At 50.1% G+C, this 17,886-nt stretch overlaps 1 protein-coding gene across 1 annotated transcript; it reads left to right on the top strand.

Moving 5' to 3' along the window:
* Positions 1-1,242: 1,242 nt before the first annotated feature.
* Positions 1,243-4,925, top strand: ZIC1 (Zic family member 1). Its single transcript, XM_064385777.1, has 3 exons — positions 1,243-2,943; positions 4,112-4,275; positions 4,650-4,925. Exons 1-3 carry the CDS (start codon positions 1,968-1,970, stop codon positions 4,845-4,847), a joined length of 1,338 nt encoding a protein of 445 aa, XP_064241847.1. The 5' UTR covers positions 1,243-1,967; the 3' UTR covers positions 4,848-4,925.
* Positions 4,926-17,886: the final 12,961 nt, after the last annotated feature.

Here is a 17,886-nt window from a genome sequence, read left to right as displayed (position 1 = left end):
ACCAAGTGTTGTATGTTTGCACTGAATCCAAATGTCTGCATTTTTCTAACTAAATCAAAGGGAGTGTTATTTCTTTTTCTGCTCACTCATCTGAAGGTAAGTAAATTTTCTCTGGCGATCAAAAGCCTGGTCAGCAACAAAGACACCGCCTGCTTTTTCCACCGTCCTGGTGTGGCAAGTTGAGGAATTTCAATAACTGTGACAAGGGTGACTGATTTGTGAACTAGAAAAGGTTTGAATGTCAGAAAATTTACATTGCTCCTATCGAGGACTTAAAATAAATTTCCTTCCCCCCCCCCCAAAAAAAAAAGAAGAAAGAGAGAGAGAGAAAAGTAACCGTGAGTTACATGCAGTAGGAGGAGAAATAATGTAGGTTTGGAAAATTTACAGTTTTACCTGAATGAGAGAGACTCCGTAAAAGAGAGAGCAAGCGACAGCGAGAGAAAATGAGAGCGAGAGAGAAAAGAGAAAGAAAATAAGAAAAAAAGGAGGCGAAACAACAACAACAAAATTAGAAAGTTAAGAGTGCTCACCCACCTGCGTTTTGATGGGTGCAGAAAACAAGATTTATTTCAGAAACCTGATGGAGGGATAGAGTCAGCTACACAGAGAAATCACGCCTGGTGTTTAAAAATTAGATCAAGTGCACCCAGCACCTACTCTCGGAGAGCTTCAGTTTTAAATAAGAACAAAACACCTTCAAAAGACGCGAATCCCTATAGGGCTTCTCTTTCCAAAGCCTAAAAAGTTGCCCAGTGATCTTAAAAATTCAGGATCACCACGAAATCATCATAACCATCATTACCAGAATGCTGGAGACAGAGGGACAGAGAGAGGGAGAGCGGGGGACAAAATAACCCTAATAATAACAGATTTTTTTTTTCCCTTAGCGTACACATACACACAAAAAAGATGCGCTGGAAATATTTTCGTGGGGGCAAAAAAAAAAAAAAAAAGCAAAAGCAAAAAAAAAAAAAAAGCCTTATATATATATTAAAAAAAAAAAAAAAAAAAAAAGTTGGGGCTGCCGCAGCCCCGTTTGTCAGAGCGGTGTCAGGGCGCCACAATACCTGCGATGGATGAGGCGGCGCGGCCAATCAGCGCCCGCAGCCGGCGGGGCCGGGGGCAGCGACGCGGGGAAGGGGGAGCCCGCGCCGGCCAATGCGCGCCCACGTCCGCCCGCACGGCGCTCCGCCCCCGGCTCCCATTCATCAAGGGGGGGGACGGTGTCGTCTTTTCAATTCATTTATCTGCAGGAATGATTGCCGCTATCAGTCTCGCGTTCACCGCCCGGCTGAGGAGGTGAAAGTTTCTCCCCAGGAAGATAAACCGCAAAAGACAATATTGTGCATGATTTGCGCCTTTTTTTTGCGGAGCGAAAAAAAAAAAAAAAAAAGGCCCCCCGAAAAAAAAAAATCGGGTGAGTGTGGGGAAGCTCGAAGAGGAGAGAGAAACAATCTCTCGGCCACTTTGCAACATTCCTATAGCCAAAAAAATCACTGAAGGAAGTTTCTTTTTTGTTTTGGTTTTTTTTTAAATTTTTTTCTTTTTTCTTTTTTTTTTTTTTTGCTGCCTGTGTTGAACTCTCGCCGTTATTGTTATTTGCAGCCAGTTTATTTTTGAGCTCACCCAACCCCCCCCTCCCCACTTAAACCTCCCTGAAAACTCAAAGCAGAGAGACAGTGAATATTTTTGGGGCACGTTTTTATTATTATTATTATTTGCAACTGCGAAGATCTCTTCCCCCCTTCCGCACCAGCCTTTTTTTTTTTTCCTTTTTTTTTTTCCCCTTCCCCCTGCGCTGATGCCGAAGGGGGTGTTTTTGATGTGGTTGCTTTGGTGGTGATCGTCGCTGACTTTCCAAAGAGGGTGTTTTCGCCGCCGCTGCTGCTGCTGCTGCTGCTTCTCTCCGCGTTGTGTGTGTGCGCGCGTGCTTTTTTTTTGGTTGCTGCATCGACGCTGGGAAGATGCTTCTGGATGCTGGACCGCAGTATCCCGCCATAGGAGTCACTACCTTCGGATCCTCTCGCCACCACTCCACGGCCGATGTCACGGACAGAGAAGTGGGGCTGGGGATCAACCCCTTCGCCGACGGCATGGGCGCCTTCAAAATCAACCCCAGCACCCACGAGCTGGCCTCGGCCGGCCAGACCGCCTTCACCTCGCAGGCGCCCGGCTACGCGGCGGCGGCCCTGGGGCACCACCACCACCCGACCCATGTCAGCTCCTATTCCAGCGCCGCCTTCAACTCCACCCGGGACTTTCTGTTCCGCAACCGCGGCTTCGGGGAGGCGGCGGCCGCCAGCGCCCAGCACAGCCTGTTCGCCTCCGCTGCCGGCAGCTTCGCCGGACCCCACGGACACACAGATGCCGCGGGACATATACTTTTCCCGGGGCTGCACGAACAAGCCACCAGCCACGCTTCGCCTAACGTGGTGAACGGGCAGATGCGCCTGGGCTTCTCCGGAGACATGTACGGCAGACCCGACCAGTACGGCCAGGTCACCAGCCCCCGCTCCGAGCACTACGCCTCGACCCAGCTGCACGGCTACGGCCACATGAACATGAACATGGCAGCCCACCACGGGGCAGGGGCCTTCTTTCGTTACATGAGGCAGCCCATCAAACAGGAACTCATCTGTAAGTGGATTGAGCCCGAGCAATTGTCAAACCCCAAAAAGTCCTGCAACAAAACTTTCAGCACGATGCACGAGCTGGTGACTCATGTCACGGTGGAGCACGTTGGAGGACCCGAGCAGTCCAATCACATATGTTTCTGGGAAGAGTGTCCAAGAGAAGGGAAACCTTTCAAGGCCAAATATAAACTTGTAAATCACATCAGAGTCCACACAGGTGAAAAACCTTTCCCCTGCCCTTTCCCAGGCTGTGGCAAAGTGTTTGCCAGATCAGAGAATCTCAAAATACACAAAAGAACTCATACAGGTACGGTAACCTTCTCTGTCGCTTTTCTCTGTGCGAGTGGAAGCGCCGAGCGGCGGGGCCGGAGCGGGACGCGGGGCCGTGCCGGAGGGGCTGGGGCCCGGCTCGGCTGAGCTCGCACGGGGAGGAGGGGGTTCGCTCCAGGGACCACTGCTTTTTTTCCGGGAGAGGCCGGCTCGGAGCTCCGCTGCAAAACGAGCTCGGTCACAGCCACGCCAGCAGCAGCAGCAACAAAAAGAAAATGATCCCTGCCGAGGCAGAGGGGGAGGACGGCAGGGTTTGCTGCTGGGATTGTTAGGGCGGAGGGGGTGGGGTAGGGGATCGCAGCAACCTGTCCTGTTTAAATTTATAGGTTTTAATTAATTATTGTTCGGCAGTTTTGGCTGTGGCACGATGAGAAATTGTGCTAAATGTTGCAGGCAGCTCATTCGTCTCCTCTCTGCAATTCAGGGCTTGGTAAATATTTAATTCCGTTGAGCGATATTAAACAAACCGAGCCCGGCGCGTTACTGTGTTATTGTTGTGCGGAGGGGAGGCGCCGGTATTCCTGAGAACTTTTTCCTTCGTGGGAGGTGGGAATGCAGCAGCCTCTGGCCGGGAGAGCGATCTCCCCTTGCTCCCATCCCCGAACGCTGAAAGCCAGAGCCGCTTTCCCTAGCGCTTTTGCCGAGGGTTTGTGGAGCTGCCCTCTCGTTGATTTCCCGGACCGGATAATTTTCATTATTGCAAGAAAATATGGGGGAGGGGGATGGGGGGGGGGGTGAGAGAGTAAAATATTACGAGAACGAGCTATAAAATCGGAAACTAGACGCTGAGGATCGTGTGTAATATCCCACCACGCCTGCTCTCTCGCTCGGAGCGTTGTGAAGAGGGAGAGGTGCCCGGGACTGGGGTTGAAAGGAAACTCGCCCCTCCAAAGGAAAGGGGGGGAAAAAAAAGTTATTTAGCTCCCCTGGTCTCCGAACCGGGCGCTTTGCGGGAGTCGGAGGTCCGGAAAGGATAGAGACTAGCAGCAAGGCTTTGGGATTTGAGCCGCGCTGAAGTTAGAAAGTTGCAAGTGTTTGAAATGGAGCCCTGAGCTCCGTCCGGCGGTGCGGTGACAATGAGCGATCCAGCCGGCCCTGCTTAATCAGATCCCTTTCCCCCCCCCTCCCCCTTCCCTCTGCAATAGGTGAAAAACCATTTAAGTGTGAGTTCGAGGGCTGTGACAGGCGCTTTGCAAACAGCAGCGACCGCAAAAAGCACATGCATGTGCACACTTCCGACAAGCCCTATCTCTGCAAAATGTGCGACAAGTCCTACACGCACCCCAGCTCCCTCCGAAAGCACATGAAGGTAAACGGAGGGCGCCCGGCCTGCGGGCCTGCCCGGGCGGAGGGCGGCGGGGCCGGCGCGGCCGTGCCCGCGGGCGGAGCGCGGCCCGGGCCCGGCCGGCAGCGGGGCCCCGCTCCGGGCCCGCCGGGCCGCGCTCCGCCCGGGCCCGGCCCCGCCGCGCGGTTCGGCCGGGAGGGGCCGGGAGGCGGCGGCAGGACGCGGCCGGGGGGCGCAGGCCGGCCTTGCCCGGCGGGCAGGGGCCGGGGCCGGGGCCGGGGAGCCCCGCGGGAGAGCCCGAGCCCGGGGCCCGCGGCTGGGCCCGCGCCCGGCGCATCCCCGGGCGGAGGCCTCCGTCCGCCGCCGCTCTCTATCTCTGCCCGGGTTTTCTCTTGCAGGTCCATGAATCATCCTCGCAGGGGTCCCAGCCTTCTCCCGCCGCCAGCTCAGGCTACGAGTCCTCCACCCCTCCAACCATCGTGTCTCCATCCACAGAAAACCAGACTGCCAGCTCCTTATCCCCTTCCTCCTCCGCAGTCCATCACACGTCCAGCCACAGCACGCTTACATCAAATTTTAACGAATGGTACGTCTAAAACGCTAAAACAAAACAACAACAACAACAAAACACAAACCGAAACAAAAAAAAAAGCCCCAAGCGAGCAAACAAATACCCTATTTAAAGACTCAAAAATAATGGACACTCTGAAATCAAAATTTAAATGAGCAAACAAAAATAAAATGCTGCCAGTAGACCCAGGACTGAGTAAAATGAAGACTTAATTTTTAAAAAGATTTTTTCTTTTCTTTTTTTTTTGTCCTCCATTATTTCTCTCTCTCTCTTTTTAAAAATTTTTCCTTTTTGTTTTTTTTTTCTTTTAATTTTTTTTCCTGACTGTTCTGCTCTGTTCCAAGGCTTGGTAGGCGAAGGGGTTAGTAGAATGCATAAGAAGACAAGGTTACCAGGGCAAATGCCAACTGTGTAGGGCTTCACTGGAAACCACTGATTAGAGATCGCCAACTGCATGTCTGCTCGGGCAGCGGCCTTCCCCCCATCCCCTCTTGTAAATACAGAATTATTAGCATCAAAAACAAAACGACAAAAAAAGTGTACTGTTTGATTTTGTAAATAGTTATATCGCAAGTTGAATAAGGGGATATGTGGATTTGTGGTCTTTGCATATATGTGGGGGGAGGGGCGGGCGGGCGGGAGCGGCGGCGGGGGGGCGGAGGTGGTGGGGGGGCAGAGGGAAGAGGTAGAAATTCAACTATTTGTACTGAATGGCAAGAATGTTCTAGTAAATGTGTATCAAAATGTGAATTACTTTGTATTATTACAGTCTAAACGTCGATCTAACAGAATATTATTGGTATTAATGTGCTTTTTTGTATAAAGTGCAACATTTCGTCCCAAAGTCCAGTCTAAGTAGTGCAGTAAAATGTTGTTACACGTCCTGTCAAGAAATTCGTATAGTGAAAGCCTGGATCTGCGTGTCAAACTGTTACATTTGTTTATGTAAAGTGATATTAAAAAAAAAAAGATATAAACTATATCTGTCCGTTGCTTTTGGCAAATACAAGAACATAATGTATATAAATCCTAATTTCCATATTTATCCGCATGTAAAGGTCCGGTTATACCTGTTACAAGATATTCAATATTTATGGCTAGAAGAATTGGTATGTAAAATTTAGTTTACAGAACTGTTTGGTAACATTTCGTACCTTATTAAAGATTCTTAAATCCCAAGAATTGTGGTAGGAATTCTTATTCACTAAGTCAACCTGCTGCAACTCCTACTAGCTTTAGGATATTAGAATAAAACTGTCCCAGTTTTTCACTGCTTTCCATTATGTCATCACTAAAGCAGCGAAGGTGATATAAATGTGATAAATGAAAGGATCCCTGCTGGCATTACTATAGTGTGTAATTAGTATTTATATCAAAATTTATGAAACAAATTTTCGGCCGCAGTATAATTTAAATGACCTTTGCAGACATAGAATAACAACCATAAAAATAACAGAAATAGATTGCATATGCTACATAAATATTAATGTGGGGAATTGTTACACGAGAAGTGCTGCATTCCAGTCCAACACTGTCCATGAATCTGCATAGACTGGGTCCCTAAATTAAATTAATTCGGATAACATATATTAGGAGATTTAAAACAGAGGAGATTTCGGTTGCTATTTTAATTTAAGGCATTTATGACCATAACTAATTCTTAGGCAGTGGATTCATGACTTTCCTTGGGCCTTTTACTCCAAGAAGTACAGCACTGTTTCACGAAGGCCGTTGTTGTTGTTGTGTGTATTTTTATTTGATTTTTTTCTTCTTTTTTTTTCCTTTGCTGATATTCCTTAAAACGTGATGTTAATTTAAATCAATTACTTCTTATGCTATGTTATTATTATTACTATAATTTTGCTAGTGTTAATAGCTTTCTAAAAAAATAAATGTAGGGCATAAGAATTATTTTATGTAATTTGATTATCTTTCTATCTCTTTTATTTATTTCTCATTTACTTAAGAAATTCGTTCCATTGGCTGGCGTTGATACAGTAAATTTGTAAATGAGAAGACAATATAAAAAATCTAAATTACTTGTGCTTAATGACTGTAGCAGAACGCCTTTTCTCTAAATCAGATTGTCTTCCTTGCAGTTTAGTTTGATAGATTTGCAAGCTGTACTGCTTCCACTAACTTAGCTACGGTTGTTGGAACTGTTGGGCTTTGTTCCTGGTTGTAGCTTGCATGATCGCCCCATTAAGCAGACAACATATCAACAGACAACACAAATCATGAGGTTGGCTAAAGCTGCGAGGGCTTGTGATATGTCATAGAGTGAATTGCACAAACTGACCTTCCAGTAGACCAAGATGACACTTTAACAGCTTCTTTAAAGAAATATTATGTGTACAGCGAGTCAATAGCCATATTAACCGCTCGGGGGGCGGGGGTGCGGGGGAAGCCGCTCTCCCCTCGCACCAGTGCGGGCACTCCGCAGCCCCGGCGGTAACCCGCCCAGAGCACAGCCCTGCCTCTCAGCAGCCCTCCGCAAGGATGTTTCTTTGTCCGTAACATTTGGGGATCTCCCTGAGAGAGACTTTCCACTGCCCGAGAGCATACGCCTCACCCCCCACCCCTCCAAAAAAAAAAAAAAAAGGAGGAAAAAAAAAAAGATAGTTTGTCTTGCTCATCCGAATCCCTACTCCTGCCAGTTCGGCATCGCCGCCTGCTCCCTGCAGCACCCGTGGGAAGGCTTCGCTTTAACTTTACTTTCTACAAAATGTTATTATTGTAAGGCTAATACCAGTTTTCAATGAAAAGAGCGCCACCTTGCAGGGTTTGGCGAGATAGGAAAAGTTGGAGCCCGGTGGGACCGGGGCAGAAAGTGTTGGGACTTGAGGAAATGTAGCCCACAGGGCAAAAGAGCCGGGGGGAAAAGTGTTTCATGCGTCGAAAATGTTGCTTTGTTGCGAATCTTTCAGAGTAACTGTCTCGGCGATTTTACAGGGCATCGTTTATAAAAAATGTAACCTGGGCGTATCTAAGAAAAAAAAGAATCGTTGAGCTCGTCTGAGCCACCCATCTGTAAAGCAAACCCGGAGAAACGTGGTGAGGGTGAGATATTTTAAAGATGCGTATTGCAACTTTCTTTGAACTTGTGTAAAGTCCCTAGTGGTCGCTTAACACAGATCTGTTACTTGTGTGTATTGGAACACTTGGCTAATGAGTATTCTTTTAAACTTTCAGTCTGGGGTTTGTTTGAGCGTCCTACAGCAGAAAGGATGATTCTGATGTTGTTGCTGCTGCTGCTGTAGGTTTTTTATCTGGGGTGAGGGGGAACTGTGCGATACTGGTTGATCTCCATCCCGTGTATGTTCTGAATTAGCGACGATCACTGGGGCTGGAATTGTTAATGCTGAATTCAAGTCCACGCCATGCTGGTGCTTGTGCTGTTCGCTTGGCTCTGGAGAGGGGAGCAGTGCTTTGAAATCCCCGGCAGAGAGAGAGATGTTTTTCGGGCAGAGAGGTTGTGAGGTTTCTCTCGGGGGTTTCTGCGCTGTTTTAGTCCCTAAAGTCAACTTTCCTCTAGCAAGGCTCCCTTTGCGGATTTATTCACGAAGGTTTGTGAGGAGAAGCACCGACCCCGGCTCTCCAGCCTCAACGGGGGCCGTCACTTTCTTTCCGATGTCTGGCTCTGGAGATGGTGTCGCGGTACTTTTCATGCGTGGGAAAAGTAGATTTCTCAGCCCACGGCAGGCCGTGCCGACAGCCCCGCGCCGCTCCGCGCTGCCTGCTCCGGGGTACACAAAACGCTTAGGTCCGATGTCTGCCGTCCGCGGTCTCCCGCGCCCGCGGAGGCTCCCGCCGCGGCTGGGGAGTGCTTGAAGATACCCAAAGCAGGACGGCAGTGCCGGCGGGGAGGGTGCAGGAGGCTGTTCGGCTGGGCGTGTGCAGGGCCGTGTGTGCTGGCCCCTCTCGGGTGGCAACCCCCGGCCGAGCTTGTGCCGTTTGCACGCAGAAAGTTAAATGCAAAACAATAATCAGGCGCTTCCACTTCCCCCGCGAAAGACTCGCCTTTCAGGTCGCTTTAATGGTTTGTGAGTGATCGCCTGAATTTATTAAAAGGCAAGTCCGGCATTCATAAGGCAAAGTTAGCTTCTTTAGTCCAGACACTGTTTGAAATGGGGACACCCGCTCCGCGCTGGCCTCGTCCGGTTATCGCCCTTCTTTTAGCCGTGAGGAAGCAGCAGTCCCCGGACTGATGCACGGAGCACCGGCGCTTTTATTTACTGCTTTTCTGGCCACGCTAGTAAACGGCTCTGGCTTTGTAAGTTTTCCTGTGTCCAGAAGCCTCGCTCTTCTCGCAGCAACTTCCAAAGGGGGCGAGCAGCGAGCCGGGCCGCGGGCCGGGCCGGGCCGGCGGGCATCCAGGAGCCCCCGCCGCACACCCGGGGCCGCAGGAGCCCCGAGCGGCCGGCGCCGAGCCAGAGCCCCGCTGCAAATCCCGCTTCCAGCAGGCAGGACGGGGAAGATCCCCTCTGGAAAGGGCAGGGTATGTCAAGTGACCCGACGCTAAAAGAACCCGTGTGCGTTTTGCCGCTGGAGCTCAGAGGGAGAGGAGTTCGTGAGCGGTACGCCCACGGAGGAGGCTGTGCAGGTACCGGGCACACCGTGCATCACCATCACAAAGTTTCCATCCGCATTTGCACACTCACGCACCCCGTTCTCACCCGCAGCCCGCCTGCGAGGCCCCCACGGCCGTGCCCGCCCGTGGCTGGGACGCGCCCGCAGCCCCACGCACACGAGAGGAGCGCTCCATCCCCGCGGTCAGCGCGGCGCTCCCGCGGGAATCGGCGCTTTTCCCTCAAAAGGTGCCTGGCCATTCCCTGCCGAGCGGGGCTTCGCTGCCGGGGAGAGGCCGGGGAAGGCTGAGAGGCCCGGCCGGGGCCCGGCGCGGCCGCGCAGGCCGGCCTGCGGAGCGGCTCCGCGGGCGCGGGGGGTCCCGCGGCGGGCACGGACATTGCCTGTGCTGGGGCTACAACTCTCAGGACACACGGTCACTGCCGCAGAGGCACACAAGCTCGCCGAAATCACGGCTCGCGTTGCTGATTGTATTACAAATATGTCCGCATCTGTACATTACCTCTGTCTCTATCTACATTTGGACGTAAAGAAAGAACGGTGTTTCTAGAAAGACACACATCCATGTGTCTGCGCGGAAGTATATTTTCGAAGGCTCACAGAACCTCAATGCAAATGTTCTGTTCAGTGGGTGGCATTTGTAACAGAATGGGCGTAATTTCCAAATTCACCCAGAAAGATTAATAATTGAGATTTCTGTTTTGAATGAGGGGCAGGTCTGGTTTCCTGAACCTGCTGAACGTATGAAGGTGGGTTCCATTTCACCGCAAAGGTACTGCGTTTTAGGGAGCATTGTTTATTAAAAATGGCCGAGGTTTTTATTTTGTATCAATTTTTTTTTCCCCCTGCTGCGAACGTCTATGGGTCAGATTTGGTTCATCTTCGATAACATGAAACACGATCCTGTGAAGAGAAGGGGCTATTTTTATCATGCAGCTGGAAGCTGTCATCAATTCGTAACATTTATTTCGGCTTTAGAACGATAGTATAAAATAGCATGAAGTTTCCAGATGACGCCCGTACTGCAGACAGGATTTTTCAAGTATAATAAATCAAATTAATTACCTTTTAGATATATACGATCATACTACCTCTCTATGAAACTGTTATTAAAAAAATGCTCGATGTGTGCATCTGTGATTGTGCATGTGTTTACATCTGGGGACCCAAACACAGAATTAGCTGTCTGGGGTAGCTGCAGCGAGGGTGCAGGATCAGTGGGGTACACTCAAGTCCGAGTCTTCACATGCTGCAGACCTGGGTACGGCTTTGCTTAGCCAAAAAAAAAAAAAAAAAAAAAAGAGTTGTGTTTTGGCACGGGGCAGAACTGGAAGATCCTTTAGTACCCTTTTCACTTCCAAAAATCCCGTGAGGAAATATGACCAAAGAGTGAAGGAAAAATAAGCCCGGGGAAAATACCCCCACATCAGCAAGCTTCCCCCCGACAGGCCATGTGTTTTGTGCTCGATGTCGCCTCTTTCGGGGGTCGGGGGGCAGCCGGGGGTTCAGGACTGACCACCTGGGGATGGTTCCTGGAAACCGCGGCTGGGCGTGGGGGCGGTGCGAGCCAGTGGGGTGTGCGTGTTTGTGTGAGTGCTCTGTCAGTGTGAGTGTGAGTGTCAGTGGGGTGTGTGTGTTTGTGTGAGTGCTCTGTGAGTGTGACTGTGAGTGTGAGTGGGGTGTGTGTGTTTGTGTGAGTGCTCTGTGAGTGAGTGTGAGTGCTCTGTGAGTGTCAGTGGGGTGTGTGTGTCAGTGGAGTGTGTGTGTGTTTGCGTCAGTGCTCTGTGAGTGCTCTGTGGGTGTCAGTGGGGTGTGCGTGTGTTTGTGCCAGTACTCTGAGTGACGCGGATGCGTGTGTGCATCTGCACCCGTGTGATGTGTGTGTGAGTGCTGCGTGAGCGCCCTGTACGAGTCCTGTGTGTGGTGTGTGTGTCTGTCCGTCTGTCTGTCTGTCTGTCTGTGTGTGTGTGTGCGCGCGAGCGCCCGCCGAGCGCCCCGGCGGCAGCCCCGGCGGCGCATGCGCGCCCGCGGCGCGGCTGCACGTGCTGTTGAATATTTATGACGCGGCCCCGCCGCCCGCGGAAGGCGCCGCGCCCGCCCCGCGCCCGCGCACGGCAGCGCCGCCGCCGCCGCACGTGCTGCCCGCCCGCCCCGCACCGCCCGGCACGGCTCCGCACGGCACGGCCCGGCCCGGCCGGGGCTGCCCCGCCGCAGCGCTGCGCCCGGGCTGGCGCTTCCAGCCTCCCCGTGCGCGCTGGGCAAACGCGACCTCCCTCCTCCAAGGGGCTCTCCAGCCGCCCCCGGCCCCCTCCTCACAGCCGTTCTCAGCGCCGGGGGTCGCCGGCCGAGGGGCTTTTCGTGGGCTTCTATGTCAGAACGCGACGGGTACAGTCACCAGAGGAGAACCGTCTCTGGGGAAGGGAGAAAGGTTCTTGTAATGGATTCCTTTCTGTCTCTCTCCTCTTAAGAAAACCTCACCACACTGTATGGCCCATCATATTTTATTGCTGATATATCGACATTGCGTGATAGATCCGAGGAAGAAACGTAGGCTCTTGGAATTTGTTCCTTTGTAGGCTGTAGGTTTTTAAATTTTAAATTTTTTTTAGACAAATAGTAGTAATTCCCAGTACTCATTGTTCAGCGGCACAAAGTGATTTTAAAACCTTTTGTACGGCGGCAAAACGACATCCCATGGTATCAGAAATGTGCTTATGTATCTTGGTAATGGCGTGGATTTGTCTTTCCCCTGAGGCCGGTGGCGAGGGGCAGGACGGAGGCAGGAGCCCCGGGAAGCCGCGCGGGCTCCCGGGCACACCTGGGCGCTTGCCCGGCCCGGGCACGGCCGCACCCGCGCGGCCCGGCCCAGCACCCACGAAGTTCCCAGAAAGGCCCTTCCGGGTGGAGCCAGGCGGATTGGAAATGGCCCAGCGGCAATTCCCTCTCCGTAGCCTCTCTCTGCCTCTTCCCCCTCCGCCATAGCCCACCTCTCTCCATCGCCCCCTCTCCCCTCCTTGCCCGGCGCTGCAGACGAACGCGCGCCCATGGGTGTGTGCTCCTGGGCTGCCTTGTGGAATCCTCTCCGGCCAACACCTGGAGTCCCTGTGTCCCCCTCCCAGCAAGGCTGAGGTTCCCTGCATGCCCCAGCCCACTACAAGGGGCGACAATAAAGCCGATGTCCATCATGTCGCCTTTTCATTTCAGAAAGGGCAGATCCTGACCTCGGTTCCCCAAGTGGAAGCTTGTCTTGGGCACTCACTGTTGTCACCATTTGCTCCAACATCTAAACAGATGCGTATTCATACACATTTCCCCCCTGCTTTCCATCCAGGCTTTTTTCTTTCTTCCATTTCCCCCTTAGCCGAAGGGGAAGCTCCCGGTAATTGCAGGGGCGCGAGAGCGGCGTTCAGGGGGACAGTGACACCCGGGCACACACCTGAGCCTCATGCCCACGCCTTCGCGTGGGAATCCTCTCCCACCACTTAGCTCCCAACAAAACTGTTGATCGCTGAGTGTGAGAGCCTGAACCTTTGCATTTAGCGCTCATGGCTGCTTCGTTTCCTCCCTGCCCCCAGCCCTTTCCCCTCCGGCTCGGCCCCTGTGTTGTGCTTCCAGAGATATCCAGGTCCCCCCGTGGGCTGGGGCAGGCGCGGGGCGCGGGGGCTGCGCCAGGACGGGACCGCGCAGCGCTCGCTGCGGGGGCAGAGGAGGGGGACGTGCCCTCGCTTCTCAGCCAACTGGACACGAATGGGCTCTATTATTATTGTTGTTGTTGCTTTTTTTCTGTTAGTAATATTATTGTTATTGTTGTTGTCACTATTATATTCATTTAAAAACTATCCCTTTGCAACTTGCAAAGCGTCTGTAAATTTACCTTAAACCCGCTTTTTTTTCCTAGCCAATGGTGTCAGGGGCCGGCTAGCCTGTCCCTCCGGAGCATTAACCCTTGTCGCTAGCTGGAGTGAGTGAGAAGCTGAGGTTTGGCCCTGAGGAGCCGTGTGTGTAGATCTGGCACAGCTTTGCTCCCTTAACTCCTGGATCTTTGTTTTGGTGGCGACCAGGGAGAGCAGGGAGCGCTGTGCTCGCATTTCCCTCTGGCTTTTACACACGCACACACACACACACACACACACACACAAATCCCCCTTTCCAACTTTCTGCTTTTTGCTCTTCCAGTTTTTTCACTTCTCAGACCTACTGGCAGCATTTGCCGAGATCTAGATCCCCGTCGTGGTAAGTGATGCTTTTCTCCGTTGCAAAACTCGCTCAGCCCTCGGCTAGCTGTCCCAGGGATGGGTGTAGAAGTTGTATTTGTTTGGAGCAGAATTGCCCAACCCCAGTGGTTTCACGTCAAGCAGCACAGAGTAAAACTATTGTCGTGTATTAACTCTGAATGGGAGCAAACAGACCAAATAATCACTGCTGGCTCCGACAGTAGCACGGCACTAATGTAATTCTTTTTAAGTTTGCAAAGCAACTTTTCTTTTCTTTTTTCTTTTTTCTTTTTTTTTTTTTGGGTTGTTATGGGGAAAACGAGCCTGTGTTTTCGGTCGGAACTTATATATTTACATTACACACCAGATCATAACAAACTATACAAAGAATGCAGCTGCCATATGTGCTTTGTGAACATACAATTATGATTGGGGGGTTCAAGCATTCAACTTAAGTATTGCAGACACACTGATACCACTCTGCAAGGTTCGTGCAGTACCTGAAAACTCACTCCATCTTTGGGAGAAGGGCTAGACAGACGTTGCATTTTTAAAACCCCTCTCTCTCTCTCTTTTTTTTTTTTTTTTTTAATAAATCAACTTCAGTAAATGCCTCCTGGACGTTTATTTTTAATGTACAGTCTGCAGCTCTGACTGGATCAAATTCACGATTATTCAGATGAGGCTGAATTTGAATAACTTGCTGGTTTGTCTCCCCCGCCCTCCCCCATCACACCCCCCTCCTCTTTTTTTTCTCTCTCTCTCTTTTTTTTTTTTTGTTTGTTTGTTTTAAAAATTAAGAAAATGAAGAGAACCGCTGAGTCCAGCTGACCTTTTGCTGACATAATGTAGCAGGAGACCGGTCGCAAATGAGGCCTGGATAAATTAGACGCTCTGATTCTCGGGGTAAAACGATACTCAGCGCCGGGCTCCCAGCGCAAGGAGCCGGGCTGGGGGCAGCCCGCGGCTCGGCAGCCCCGGGGCGGCGGCAGGAGCCCGGTCCCGGCGGAGAGCCGCGGGCACCGCCAAGTTCAGGGCTCGTCCCCTGCGCGCCGCAGCGACAGGAGCCGGTGGCCGCCCGCTGAAGGCTCCCTCCGCGGGTCCCCGCTCCGCACCGCGCACAGGCCGCGGAGTGGCGGGGCCGGGCCCGGTGGCCCAGCGCTGCCGCCGCCCCGCTCCGCTCCGCGCCCCGCTCCGCGCGGCCCCGCCGCTGCCCTCGGGGCGCTCCGCGGGCGCGGGCAGCGATCCGCGGCCGGCCGGGCTCGCAGGAGCGGCCGCCGGCCCCGGGACGCGGTGCCAGCCCCCGGCCGGCCTGATTAGCTTGTCAGGGTTTATCTCGTTAAGTTGTGCAGGACGGTGCTGACGTGACAGGGCACGGGGAAACTCTGGAGAGGGATTCAGCTCCAGAAGTTGCTGTCACAAAAAGGAAAAAAAAAAAGGCCGAAAAAAGAGAATCAGGGTTTCGTATTTTAGGCGATCATTTGTTGAGCATCTGCGGGTACTGCTGCTCTGCTCGGGCTGGCTGGCCGGGGGATCCCTGTTTTAGAGGCAGCGGAGCGTTCTGGTGGCGCAGGCTGATGTCCTTTCCCCGCGGGAGGAGGTGAGCGCCGCTCCCGCGCTGCCGCGGGCAGGGGCAGGGGCACGGCAAGGGGCCGATCCTGAGCTCCTCGGGCCAAACTTCCAGCCCAAGCGGGACCGAGCTCTTCCCTCCTCTCTAATGAGTCGCCTCTGCTAATAAATGGTGACTCTGCTCAGGTTCCTCAGCGGGTTGCAGCTGAGTCCGGTAGGATTTGATCCTATATTCCAAGATGTGTTTTAATAAAACTATTATAACGTTGGCATTTTATTAGGAGCCTATTGTTTCCAAATTAATCCTTGATCTATGAAAATGTTTATCCTACCAAACTGGATTCACCTCTGCGCACCCCTTTCTTCATCTAAGTGCATTTTACTACTCAGAACCTAGCTCTACATTTCCCTGAATCATCAGACCATTAATTTGCTAGGGAGCTAGCTGTTTCACCCAGATGGATGTAATTCGGAATAAACTCGAAGAAATGCAGAAACATGTACTTTTCTGTCATATTACTCCTCCCCCCTCTCCTTTTTTTTTTTCCTTTCCTTTTTAGTCGGATTGTGTTGAGCAACGCCTTCAGAAACTTCATTATCTAAAAGAGAGACCTAGAGGGCAGGGACTTTGGGAATAGTTCCCTTTTATTCTGAAACTGTCCAAACTCAGAGCAGGGTTAAACATGTCCTCAAATCTGCACCTTCCAGGAAGAAATGAATGATGTGCCAGACACTTCACTTCTAGTAAAAAAAATATAAACCAAATGCTGCGAGGTTCAGAATTCTTTCTCAGGCCTATTTTCTGTGCGTATTTTACAGTCTGAATGTAAAATGGTCCCCTCAGAAGTTGATAAAAAACTCATGCAGATGTTATGGAATATCTTTTGCTCTGTTTTATTTCAAGTAGCCTTTACTAACAATTCATATGAAAAGAAAATGGACAGCCAACCTGCGAGGATACCTTTGCAAGGTGCAGGCCAAGCAAGCTCAAACAGTTCACGTTAGATATTAGGCTGGACTAGGTGTAATACTTCTGAAAAAAAATCCCCCTTCCCCCTTCTTCCCCTCCTTTCTTCCCCCTCTGACCCCCATGCAAATAGATATATTTTTGCACTTAAAATTTCACCCTGCTTTGACTTTCTTGCATGGAGAAAGTTTACACCCAGGTCAGCATGAAGCACTGTAGCAGACGGTGGTTTGCAGTGGAATTTTAGGTTTCAAGGTGTTGCACATTAAAAAAAAAAATCCCAACAGAGCAAGTGTAGTTTCTGCCTGACATCTAAAAGAGCTATAATCTAGGAAACAGCCTGAAAATGTTCATCTGATAGATAACACGAGTGCTAAATAGAAATGTATTTCCACTAGCTCTGTGATACAAATCAAGAAACATTGTTAATATGTATGATTGAAAAATCAAGAATTTGTAAATACAATGCCAGAATACAGCACTCAAGGTGTTTTTTTTCTATTTATAAAAAGTAAGTGTTTAATTATGCAGGTTTGGATTTTCCTTGTTGTATCTTTATGCTTTATTGGCATGTCAGGTTTCGGAAGTGAGGTTATAATACAGGCAGTTACAAATCTAATGTGAGTATCTATGTTTGAATCAAAATCATTATCTTTCACATAGGTGAGTGAAGCAGGTTATATATGCTTACAGCAATTTTTTTGTCAGTCACATTTTTTGATCCATTTAGATTTTGTTGTTTATTTTTATTTACCATTTCTGCTTGCTGCAGGACTTTCACTGAGATGAATATCCCTAATTTGAGCATTTACAATTGTTTTGTTTGTTTGTTTGAAATACTCAGAATATTTTTTAAAGTAAAATGGAAATACTTTTAATGCTCTATTAGTTTTCTGTTGTGATATTTGTAGGAGTTGTCTAGCCTCTAGGTATATTTGGTCAATATACAATGTGGTTGATACTTCCATAGACATTTTTAATCATACAGCAAATTGTTGGATGTTCCTATAAGGAGCAGTGGACAAAGGCTACCAGGAAGGGTGACTACATTAAACTGACAAAACACATGAGGGCTGAAATCAGGGACTGAACCAAACCACACTGAAATCAGTGGGAGACTCCACTGAGTTGGAACAGGCTCAGTGTAAATCACTGCACAGGTACGGCACTTCTCGTCTCTTTCCAGGTTTGGTTTGGTTTATAGTGTGTTGTTTACAGGTCACATTTTAGATTAAAATTATTTTCTGGTAACATTCTGGATTAAAATTTATTGATTTATGTCTGGCATAAAAAGGTCTGTGTTTGGATGCAAGTGCAGTTAAGAAACCTGGACTGGTATTGCAGAGCTGATGGAAATGACATGCAAATCACCTTATCCAAGCAAAGGTTGATTTCAGGATATTCCTTAAAATATTGTTCTTTTAGACAAACGTGTCTTTGTAGGAATGCAGTAACTATAAAAAAATTTGGTCAGGCCCTTTCTAGTAATTTTTTTTTTTCCAGCCACATGACTAAAAGTTGAAAATTGCCCAGATTGCCATAGCTATATTCTTCTTTGCCAAGGAGTAACAGCAACAAGGGACTGCTCCTCTCTCCCACTGCTCTCTCAGACTTAGCATGGTCCTGCAAATATAACATAATAATTAATTCACTGCTAATATTGGAACTTGACTGTGAAAAAGCTGTTTTCTGCTAGGAGAATTCAATGCAGTAAACACTGCTACAGC

The sequence above is a fragment of the Passer domesticus genome, chromosome 11, assembly GCF_036417665.1.
Source record: "Passer domesticus isolate bPasDom1 chromosome 11, bPasDom1.hap1, whole genome shotgun sequence".
NCBI lineage: Eukaryota > Metazoa > Chordata > Aves > Passeriformes > Passeridae > Passer > Passer domesticus.
This window is presented reverse-complemented; position numbering and strand designations above follow the sequence as displayed.